This window comes from Silurus aristotelis (genome assembly GCF_946808225.1).
Source record: "Silurus aristotelis genome assembly, chromosome: 18".
In the NCBI taxonomy this organism is placed as follows: domain Eukaryota; kingdom Metazoa; phylum Chordata; class Actinopteri; order Siluriformes; family Siluridae; genus Silurus; species Silurus aristotelis.
The window spans coordinates 19784661-19797161 of NC_139591.1; the positions used below are offsets into that span (position 1 = coordinate 19784661).

The 12501-nt window shown below is 39.7% G+C and overlaps 1 protein-coding gene across 1 annotated transcript in view; it reads right to left on the minus strand.

Moving 5' to 3' along the window:
• Positions 1–740: 740 nt before the first annotated feature.
• Positions 741–12501, minus strand: part of xpo7 (exportin 7) — a 37036-nt gene continuing 25275 nt past the window's right edge. The window contains exons 15-28 of the mRNA XM_083567529.1: positions 12354–12427; positions 12157–12240; positions 10279–10339; positions 10039–10147; positions 9817–9923; positions 9351–9439; positions 8863–8970; positions 8662–8744; positions 7652–7866; positions 7377–7515; positions 6342–6502; positions 5486–5584; positions 4360–4487; positions 741–2768 (exon numbers count right to left, since the gene is read on the minus strand). Of these exons, the coding sequence (XP_083423655.1) occupies positions 2675–2768; positions 4360–4487; positions 5486–5584; positions 6342–6502; positions 7377–7515; positions 7652–7866; positions 8662–8744; positions 8863–8970; positions 9351–9439; positions 9817–9923; positions 10039–10147; positions 10279–10339; positions 12157–12240; positions 12354–12427 (1551 nt within the window). The 3' untranslated portion in view covers positions 741–2674. The remainder of the gene's footprint in view (positions 2769–4359; positions 4488–5485; positions 5585–6341; positions 6503–7376; positions 7516–7651; positions 7867–8661; positions 8745–8862; positions 8971–9350; positions 9440–9816; positions 9924–10038; positions 10148–10278; positions 10340–12156; positions 12241–12353; positions 12428–12501) is intronic.

The window sequence follows — 12501 nt, forward strand, 5'->3', positions numbered from 1 at the left end:
CACCCACACACACCTCCGCATATTCAATCCACCTTTTACACGTGTATCAGACAGACATTTATCCTGAGCATCAGATCGTCACTGTCTTTTTGCAGGGTTTTTTTTTTTTTTTTTTACCCGTCTTTGTGCATTCCTTACACTTTACACGTGTTATTGAGATCCAGGAAACCAGCTGGATGAATAAATGAAGTTGAAACACAATGACTGGCATGTTTGAGCTTTGAGACCCAACACACAGCAACTCTGCACTGATCTTTTAGGTTTGATATGAGATGATGAATGTGTTGGTATATTTAAGCAAAAGGTTACACACATTGTACCCACTTGTGTAACACACCAACATGGAGGAACTGATCATTGAAAATCTTTTATTTTTCTCTTATGCTTCCTGAATGGAGAGAGGAATAAATGTGTCAACAAAATGTGTCATTTAACAGAAATACACTAGTTTTTGGTCATGATCGGTCAAAATACCTGCAGGTTTTCAACAATCGCACGTCGTTTCCCAGTAAACGAGCCACAAAAATAATAACGTTTATAACTACGATGATCATAACAGGAAAATGGGGATTTACTCTGGAAGGATGTTCATCAAGCACATTGGTGTGATGATCAGGTTTCCACAAACACTTTTTTCAATGTAATCTGGTCAAACCAATTGGTGCCATTTTAAACCAGACTGTTCAAATGCACACAAATCGCACACAGAAAAAAAAATAATAATAAAAACTGCACGCAAGTACAAACCAATGACGTTTATTTGCAGTCACAATGCTTACACTATATGTAGCAGACATCCAAACAATTCAACCAGCTACCTTATCACTCAGAAAGACTCCACACACACACACACACACACACACACACACACACACACACACACACACACACACACACACACACACACACACACACACACACACACACCAGGGAACCAAAAAAATAAAAAAAGGGACAAAGAAGTAATTGTATGAGTGTTGAACATGTTTAAAGAGATGAGCTAGTTCTTCACAAACGGTTAGCAGCGGCATGTTGAGAAATAGCACAAGTCGCTAAAATATTCCATTAGGGTTCAGTTTTTTTGGAAATCTACCATATTTTTGATGCACCTTTTTGTGGTTTAAAAAAATGTTAATTCTTCAGGGGAAAAAAAAAAAAAAAGAGTTAGGGGGTGAGGGGCAAGCTAGAGACAAACTGGCAAAGTGTGAGATCAGCTCCTGCTTTAACGATGTTTAGTACCAAGGTTTTGTGTTTTAAGGTACGCAGTGGCAACCTGTAAGGGGGCACCAGGCTGTGGTTAATAAAATAATCATAAAAAAAAATTAAAAATTAAGAGAAAACAACAAACCAAAACATTAGTGAGATATGAAGTGTAGAATGATTTTGTTCCTCCACAATCGTCGTTTTGCATTTTTCCAGTCTTCAAAAAATCTAGACAAAGAGTTGGTAGGCCAAATTCTCCAGTCTCGACCTCCTATTGGTGGATTTCCTGCTTCAGCTCTGGATGAACTGGAAAACTTCAATTTCAATATTACAGGTTCCCTTTTTACCGAGTGATGAAATCTTCAACAGGAGCAATAAATATTTCCAAAAGAATGCCAACATTTGATTGTCCATGCTCGAATTAATTTGTTCCTCGGACGTGATCTTTAAGCCTGCTACCTGATGAGGACGCTGATGCCGGTGGGATTGAGGTCAAATATCAGCAAAGAAAAAGCTTTCGGGCCCGAACTTTGAAGGCAGACTCTAAATGAACAAACTGATTTGCCACGCCAGTGCCCCCTTGTGGCCATGCAGATGCATTGCTGCACGTCAACAAAAATGCGTTAACAGTTTCTGGCGCTTTGTTTTGATTTTGGCCCTTTTTCAGGCTCGTTTTGAGGAAAATGTACATCCATAAAACCTTTAATTCCCCAATTCTCAAGACGAACACAGCAAATCTTTCAGTCACTTCGTCTCGCCACAGACAAGCCACACTTTCAGCACAGCTGCTCTAACTACACTGTAAAAAGATCCATCTTTTACCCAATCACGCTTTTTTTTTTTTTTGTTTGTTTGTTTTTTGTCATTTTGTAAGCATTATAAACATCATCAAAAATCGTTATGACAAAAAATGTACACTTTTTCTCCTCTTGCGTGTTTCTATACAAGGCAGGCAGAAACAGAGCAGCTCGCCCCTTCCCCCTCACACACACACACACACACACACACACACACACACACACACACACACACATGGTGTCTCAGTCTCACACATTTCCCACCTCCCTTATCACCCCACAGAGCTGAAAAAAAACTCACCACACACTCTAAACACATGAGCTGATGCCAATCTACAACTCCATATCATAGCATTTAATACACTACTTTCTCTGACACACACACACACACACACGCACACACACACACACACACACACACACACACAAACCCTGTTCCGATCCCCACGCACGCACGCACGCACGCATGCACTCACGCACGCTCCACACCCCCAATACACACCGTTCCTCACTCATGGGTTCTGGAAACTGGCTTTAAAATATGTATATATTTATATGTGTATATATAAAAAGGGAGGAAGAAAGAGTGGAGTTTTTTTGGGGGGGGTTGGGGGGCTGTGGGCTCCAGAGACGAGGTCTAGTCGAGTGGGCAGGGCCTGCAGCCGAGTGGAATGTCAGCTCATCATGTCGTTGCTGTTGACACCGTACGTGGAATTCTTCATGGAGTCGTTCACTTCTCTCCTAAATACTGAAAGATTCTGCGTGAACCTGCGGCACAGAGCGAGAACGCAAAAAAAAAAAGCCGAAATTGTGGCAAAATTATTACTGTTGCAGAAAATTGATCAGATATATGGCATTCAGCAGACGCCCTCATCCACATTAATCTTATTCATACAATTGAGGAGCTACGGGATTAAGGGCCTTGCTCAGGGGCCCCAGTAGTGGCAGCTTGGTGTGGCTGGAATTCAACTCATGACTTTCAGATCCAAAGTCTAATACCTTAACCACTAAGCTACCAGCTCCCTCTTTTAACAAATATTTCATCTATAAAATAAAAAAAAATAAAAAAAACTATCGTCGCAATGATCACTAATAGTATCGTACTAACAGTAACATCCATACCATCATATACCATTCAAACTAACACATACAGCACTGGTCAAAAGTTTGGAAAACACCAAGTCTTTCATGGTTCTTAAAACGCAGACGTGTTCCTTTTCTTTATATGCAACAAACTAGTTAATTAGCAAAAAAACACAAGAATTGGACAGCAGATGTCTGGAAGGTGGTTTTGTGGACCGATGAGTCCAAATTGGACATTTTGTCTCTAAAACAGATGAACTTCTCTACGACGGAGAACAGGCGAGAAGATTGCCTCACCCCCACAGTCAAACCTCCACCATTCCATACTTCACCACTATGCAGTTCAATTGGAAACGACTTTAGACAATAAACCGAAACGTACAGCCAAGTTCTGTAAGCGTTCTCCATGTTATCCATCATGAAAAACGCCCTGCGCAGTCACTGCACCTAAATCCTATTGCACTGCTCTGGGATGAACTGAAATCTCCAACTAGTGAAGAAGACCGTTGGAAAGTTTTTTTCAAGAGACTGGGCAACGTATTTCACCTGAATGTTTGGAGAGATGAACTGTCCAGATGCTGAGTGTGTGTAAAGCTACGGGATTTTTCACTGAACATAAAATAGAACATCTGTCCATTTATATACTTGTTTGGTCAAAGTAAATATTTATGCCATTACATTACCATAGGTTGCATATAAACGAAAGGAACATCTATCACGCTCTCAAAAACTATAAAAGACTTTTCAAAAGTTTACAGGCAGTTTATGTTTCTACACTACACTGCCAAAAGTATTGGATCACCAGGTCATAATTCCCTTCACACTTCTGGGAAGATGTTCCACTAGATTTTGGAGTGTGTTATGGATATTTGTGTTCATCAGCCACGAGGGTGTTACGAAAGGCAGGTACTGATGTAGGTGAGGAGACCTTGGGTGCAGTCAGCGTTTACATTTATCCCAAAGGTGTTCAGTAGGGATGAGATCAGAGCTCTATAGCAGACCACTCAAGATCTTCCTCTCCAAAGCATGTAAACCAGATCTTCAAGGAGCTCACTTTGTGGACCGGGGCATCGCCATGCTGGAGCAGGTTTTGGGTTTCCAAGTTCAAGTGAACGAAAACTTTTATTACAGTGCATCTAAAGACGTCCTGTACAATTGAGTGCCTCCAGATTTGTGGAACAGTTTGGAAGAGAACCACATACAGCAGGAAAGATCAGGTGACCCAATACTTTTAGAAATATAGTGTATATATCTTTGTATGTACTGTAAGTCTCACCTGTCACGGTTTTTAGTAAGTAAGTTGCGTTCGATTCCCTCCATTAGATTTTCGAAGCATAAGTGCATGGCCTGCTGTTTCTCCGGCGGCTGACTGTTTACAATGCTGTTTCTTAAATCTGCAAAATACTGCACACACACACACACACACACACACACACACACACACACACACACACACACACACACACACACACACACACACACACACACACACACACACACTATAGAATGCATCATCAGGTTTTATTATAGCATTATTTCTCCAAGGAGATATGAAAAGAATCTGTTATGTCCAAAGCACTGCAGTTATTAATTATAATACAATTACAGTTTAAAAAATAATACTGACCTAAAATCTAATTTATTACAGCTCACAATTATAAAAAAAAAAAAAACATTTTGAACTGATTAACGCTTGAAAATACTGTCTGGAACAGGAAACAGTTTGCTGTTTAACATGCCTTTAGAATTAGAATTGAAATAAATAAATCAATGGGACATTCAGTGGAAAAAAAAAGGTTTGAAAATAAGAAAAATGCTGCAATAAATCGATTCACTCGATTTGAACTCGGATCACAAAACGTTTGAACAGCAAAAACGAAAGATTACTTCTGCAAAATGTTAAGTAGATCTTATTCTTATTGTAAGTGGACATTATAGCTGCAGGTTAGATTTGTATAAAAAATATATAGATAAAATACAACTTTTTTTTAGTTAACAAAAAATTTTTTTTTCAATGCTAGTTTTCAATTCAGAAACCCTGCTGCCCGTTCAGTGTGAGGGTTCTGTTCTGGGGTAAAGAGTGTTAACACATTAATAGATTATAAGATGAAATCTGAAACCGTTATACCAGTCACTCATACGGTGCTGTACAGCGTACATACAAATGATCGCACCACAACGAGATTCAATAAGAAACCTGTTCTTTCTTGATTACAGTTGAACCCAAAAGTTTGCTACCATATTAATAAAATGCACGGTTTTTATTTAACCCTCTAAGTCGAAAGTTTACATATTAACAGGGTCTATATGTCGAATAGACTGATATATATACACTTGTAAAATTGCTTGTAAATGCAAAAAAAAAAAAAAAAAACAACATTAATAAATCAGGTTGTTCTCACCTTCTCGTTCAGTAAGATGAGGCCAAGTAGAGGCCGAGACATGGACCACTGATTCCTGCAGTCTTCAAATATGATGATATTCAGTACAGTGGAGAGCATCTACAGAAGCCAGCGAGAGAAAGAAATATTCAAAAAGAGGCATTTCAGGCAAACTGCTGAAGTTTGTTCATCAAAAAAAAAATTTAATATATATATATAAAATTTGACCTCCATGCCAAAGCCATTGATTGGGATCAATTACAACCAAATTTAATCGTTCTAGTTGGTCATTTGCCAGGAATTCCCTAATAATATATTTTAAATAAAAATAACAGCTATTTTAGATGTTTGAACTTGCTTTGATCATGAGTGGATCAAATTCAAAACCCAAATCCACTTATCAAAATATTCCAGTTAAATCCTACATTCAATCATCGGCACTTTACATATCAAGAAAAAACAGACTGATTTGTCCAATGGCAAAAAAAAATCACAGGGAATGATTTCAAAATAGACCTTGAGATCCTGATGAAAAGTTATGGAAGAAAAAACGATGAGATATCTAACCTTGCTGTGACCCTGAAATTCTTTTATTTTTTTGAAGAAAATGATTCAAATCGACTATTGTTTCTGGAAAACCCCTCACTCCCGACTCCACAGAGATGTACCAGCTGCTGCTCAGCCAGTCATACCTTCACCTTAGTGGAACACATGGGGAATGTTCCTGAAATGTCCTTGTGCGATGATGATTACACTACGCTGCATTAACGACCACTGTCCCACGTCTAGGACTATTGAGTGGGTCGAGCAACTGAGTCAAGATATAATAAAAGGAGCCGTTCATTTCAATAAGCAGGAGAACCTGCAGCGCACAGACCTGCTGGATCATCTCTGGGTGCTGCTGCATGATGTGGAAGAAGCGGTCGCTCTCCTGAGCCATCGGAGCTGCTCTCTTCTTGGTGCTGCGCGACAGCTGCTTGAACAAATACGTCACTATGTGATCGAGGCTCGAACAGCAGCCTGTGCACACCATCGTATCTGCAGAGTGGAAGAAAGAAAAGGTTTAAAGTATGATAAAGTTATGAAGTTGAAACGATGCGGAGGTGATGGATCCAGATCAGCGGTCGACCGATTTGGGTTTTATCTCTGCCCGATGACAATATTTAGAAATCAGGGCAGCCGATGGCCGACATATGATGCAGTTTTTTTGCCCGCTTCCCCCCCACCCCCTTTATCTCAATTATTCTAACAGTTCATTAAAAAGAAGTAATACAGAAAATTGCTTAAACATTTATTGAACACAAGCCTTCTCCAATCTTGTTAGCGGGTTTGTTATGAGAGATGTTATTCTCATTCTCTCTCCAAATGTGGCATTATATTTAACCAATGAAATCTCTATATTCTTGCTACTTGTCTTTGCAACTTGGCAGATGTGATTGAAAAAAGCTACACGTATCCATTAGCAGTGATTGCGACAGGTGTAAACGCCACTTGCTTGGTATATTCAGAGTTCTGGCCCTCCCGGTTTCCTTGTTTCGGATGCTGAATACAGACTACTGCCACCTGCTGGTATGGGAGAGCTACTTTCTCCGATGCAAGTGCACTAACCAAACCGCCTATTGAATTTGCAGCGCGACGGTCTGATGCCGATTAATTAAAAAAACGACAGCGATCGGATCAATCGCTCGACCTCTAGTCTCTGATGTCAGCACTTCTGTAACAGAACTTGCAGAATTTTGAGGTAAAAAAAATACAGAAGCTGGTGAGGAGAGGCCTAAAGAACAGCGACAACATCTCGCAGACATCCCACAAAACACACACACAACTTAGAAATATTAATTAGTCTACAATGCATGTACATACAACTGAAGAAAAAAAAATAAACAAAGGTGCAGAATGTTGTTCCTCTCACCAAGAGCTGTAAGTCCTTCTGAAATGGATGACAGAATGTACAGGACAACGTGAGGTTCGAGGCTGGCGATAAAGTTCATATGATCTTGCGTCAGCACCTCCAGAAGAGAGTAATAGGACTGACTGAGCTTTGGATAGTCCTGCAAAAAAGAAAAATAAATAAGAAAATATATCATTTCTGAAACAAGCTCGCAAAAACACGTCTTTACCATATAAAAGCTCTAATAAGTTAATTATAATAGTTCATTTGCCAGGCATGGCATTGGTGGTTCTCACCAGAAGGTCGCTGTGTGGAATGGAGAGCAGCAGTTTAATGAAGGTTTGGAGTGCGTTGTCGAGTGCATCGTCGCCGTACAGACGGAAGACCCCGAAGTTGACGTAGTTTCCGCTGAGCACGGCTTTCAGCATGGAAAAACAGATGGAAATTCCCTTCAGCTTCAGAGCGTACACCTGTTCCTTCGGCACTTCACCCAGAGTCAGGATGCGGTTCCCTACACACGAGGAAAGAGAAGAACCGTTTGTGTTTCATTACTCGCTACATTTTTATTCCGTGAATATTATTGAATCATTTTATTTATATTTATCCATCCATCTATCTGTTCCTAAACCATTCCCATTCCCCTGACCTCCACCTTTCAACTATCCATTGCACTTAACTCCACATCATTTAATCCATCTATCCTTCCATCCATCCATCTTATCCATTCACACAGCTACAAATTCATTTGAATATCATCTGTTCATTTTTCCGTCCATTTCTCTAAACATTCCCCGCTCATCCAAACTCACCGTACTCGATCATTCTCAAATCCATCCATCTATCCATCTCACTTCCAAATTATCCAATCACCTCCCAATCCATTTATTCCACACATCTAGGAGATCCATTCATCCATCAGTTATGTCCTAAACCAAATATCCCCCATCAACATTCAAACTATTGCTCTCTCGTGTTTCCCCGCCATCCCACTCATCTAAGCATAGATCTTTCCATCCCATCTCATTTGATCCCCATCCATCCGTCTAATTCACTTTATTTACCCATCCATCACTCTCACCTGTCCACCCAACTATCCATCCATCTACTCATCTCCCTATCTCCCCGTCTCTCTATCCATCCATCCATCCATTATCGTATCAATTCAAGCAGCTACCAATTATTTCATCTTTGTAGAATTAATTTGTCACAGTTCCCATCCCACCCACAGATGAGTATCATCTGTCCATCCTTTTTTATCCGTTTTCCTATCAGCGCTCTCCAAAATGCTCCGCTCATCCAAACTCACCGTACGTCGTGATCATCTTGCTCGTTTCTCTGAACAGCAGAATTCCGTTGGGCGAGGACACGTCAAACTGTAACCTCTGAGACCTGGGAAAAAGAAACGATGGTCAGAGGAATTATTACTTATACAAAAAGCACATTATATACATGCAGGTCAGAAAAGAGGAATATGAGTGGCAGACGTCACTCTGAGACACGGCGTTACCTGTTGTGTACGAGCTCAGCCATGAGTTTGAGAACAGGTGTTGTGCAGGCTGGAACGTGGTACCACAGCTCTATGGCTCGTTGGAGGATCGGGATGTACGAGGGGTAGCTGGTCCAGGTCGGTTAAGGACACAAAAACTCACAGCACAGTACAGAAATCCCCCGTTTATAATATTTAAAAAAACGTGATAAACGGACGCAAAAATGCCAATTTTATGTATACAGTACTGTATTAACATTTCACTTCATTTTCTAATTAATAAAGATCTTTTTATTAATAAGTTTTCTGCTCCTTCGTGCTATCCGGGAAAAAAAATTAAATAAAAAAATCAGCCAAACAAATTAGTTACGAGGCAAATGCAATTCTGCGATAAACCGGGGGCGCCAGATTCAAACCACGGTAAAGCTGTTTTTGGAATTCTTTTAATTACGGTGCCAAAAAAAAAAAAAAAAAAAAAAAGGGGTAAAAGATTCAGCCCAAAAAGATACATCCAGTCAAAGAGCATCATAAAGCTGGTTTTGGCATTAAAGGCAAAGGCGATACCCCTCAGATCCCTCACCAAACCCACCAACGTCCTCTGGAAGAAGAAAAACAAGATTTTACAAACTTTTTTATAGATTTTATAACATTCAATATAATCATTCATGGGTAAAAGTCCACCGTGTTTAATGCTTTAATTTATTGGTACCAAGGCTTTAATGCAGACAATGTGGATATGTGTAGTGCTTAAAAGTTAGTGTACTGGTGTCCATTGCCTATAGTCAACTAGGATCATGTGTGTGTGTTGAAATTTTCTCCGTTGAAATTTTCATTAGAAATAAAAGGCAAGGTGGATAGCCATTGGTGAAACAATTCCACTTAATTTAAAGCCACGGTATACAAATTGAAGAAAGGAAAAATCCCTCTTTGGAGGTTCCCCTGTAATACTGGTGTGTGTGCATGACTTCAGCTCACCTTGGCCTCCTGCTCGTTGAAGGTGTTTGTGCTGAACATCTGAGCGACGGTTTCAAACGCACCAGTCAGAGGAAGCATAAACTGCTCGAACTGGTCCTCATCCTCACCTATGCATACATGCACACCAAACAGAGATACATAAGTCAATATGTATTTAATATTATTTGACCTTTTTTTTTAATTTTTTTTTTAAACACACAACTGATACATGGACAAACATACCCAGGTCGACCATGAGAAGACGTCCTAACGCGGTGTAAAACGTGGTCCTGCATCTCATATCGCTCAGATTGGACTGATTGTTCACACCCAGGAAAGAGAAGTGTTCACTCTGTTCAAAAAAGAAACACACGAGAATCTCTCCTTCAAATACATATCACACATAACACACATACTGCTTACTCCAGAACACTTGCTTTCCTGTGTACAGTTTAATAGTTTGTGAGAAAGAGGAGGACTTACTGTGTGGTTGTTGAGCATGAACTGGACGGCGCTGAGCTTCACCAGTTTCCTCACACTGCTGTATGTGCACTCCAGAGGTTAAAGAAACTCTCAATGCAAGAAGACTGCGACATTTTATTTAGATGGAGGCAAACGGATACGCACTCCAGTTCAGCCTGATACACAAGGACTTGTAGGGTGGATGCTCAGCATGCGCTTTAAAGACAAATGTATTATCGGGACACATGACTTTTTCAGCCAGCTGTGGTTCTTCCCCAAACTGCTACCACAAACTTAGAGGGACGTAAGTGTAAAGAATGTAAATAGATGCGGTTGAATTTAAATATTTCCTCCGTTGAATAAGAGGACCCAAATCTGTTCCAGCATGACGGTTTCATGGGTTGGAGCGGAAGATCTTGAGCGGCCTGCTAAAGAGTTTGAACTCTACTAGATCTAAAATGGTTCCTCAAGTGACTCGAGTAATTCGGATACAAAAAAATTTGTCGAGGCAAATAATTTGCTTTTAACTGAACACGGACACTGTGTTTCCTCACGGACCATTATTACGGACACACCACCCACTGAACTCTGGAGCAATCTGTACAGATAAATACAGAAGATGCTGCAGAAAAAAGAAATGGAAGGACGGAGACAAAACAGAAAAAGGCCAGAAGAAGATTTATATGGAAGCCCGTTTCAGTCACATAAAAGGAAATTTGCCAAATTTTTGCAATTCCGACTTCATTTCTCGCAATCGGGCAGCGTCACCCCCTCTGTAGCGCCGGAAAGCTTTACGCATTGAAAATTTGATTGGTTACAATTAACAGAATCCTATGGTGTCAAACTTAGTCTAAGTAGATGAAGACAGATGAATCAGAGGAGCCTCCTTCATACGCAAACAGCTTCAAACTTCAGCCTGACAACATGGTCACTGTTGGATGCACCAGAAATGTAGGACGTTTACGAGAAAGTCGAAATTGCGAGAAAAGATGTTCGAATTACAAGAAATAAACTGGGAATTGTGAGGGAGAAAAAAAAGTTGAAATTAATTAGAACTTTTTTTATGTTGCGGAAATGGACTTCCGTAGGATTCAGGTCTTTTTTTTTTAAGGGTAATCTAAAATGTATTTTTATTTAGGATTTTTTTTTATTTATATATTTGCATTTTGATGTAATATGGCAATATGCACTATATGGGTTTAGTTTTCACAGATATTTTTGTATGCAATTTCAGCAATACAAATGTAAATCTTTTTAAAAAAGGAAACAATGTACTTGTTCGTTTTAAGAGACACGTCTTATTTTCTCTTGTATATTTAGTATTGCTCTTTAATGAGACCCGATTCTTATCCGATTACTCAAGTATTAAAAATGTATAGCTACAGCCCTAAAACCCTACTGAACACATTTGGGATGAATTGGAACGCAGACTGCACCCCAGAGGCCCGCGTTCTTTACATCAGTACCCGAGACCTTACGAACACTTCAATATCAACAAATCTCCTCAAAATTCCTAGAAGAATGGAAGTTATAATAACAGCAAATGGGAACTAAAAGATTTTCTTAGGTCTCCAGTGTAAATGCTTTGAAGTGCTAGACACAAAGAGAGACATAAATCTACTTTTCCTGAGAGAACTAATGTCATTGCAGCTGTAACCATCGGTGCTATTGCATTTTATTGGAAATTCTAATTTCTCAGGCATTCCACAACATTAAATGCAAAGAAAATGTAATCAAATATAAGACTTCTAATATTCTAATCAATAAACAATTATAATAAATGGCAAATTTGCTGTGGTACAACCCCCAAAAAAAAAAAAACAAAAAAAAAACAAACAAACATTTCCCGGCATGCGAATGTAGTAAAATAACTGAACGAGGAAGTGTGTACAGGAAGGATATCCGATGGAGAGATCGTTGAGAAGCTGAAGTGTTTTGGATGTGATTGGTTCGCACTGTCCCCAGTACTTCAGATTAGTGATTCTAAAACACAAACACATTGAAGTAGCAATGTAACTTCATTTTAGTAGCAGTGTGTGTCATGAGGTTTGCCAGTTATTCAGTAATAACAGTCACGTGATCATCGTGCATCTTACATTTTGCCGATGAACACACTGAGCACCATCGTCTCATCGTTGAGTCCCAGCACCTCTGAAAGCCGCCGGTACAGCTAAAAAAACACACACACAGACGAGCGAGCGTTAGTTCATGGAACTGAATGCTTCTTTTAGCTACTATCACTCT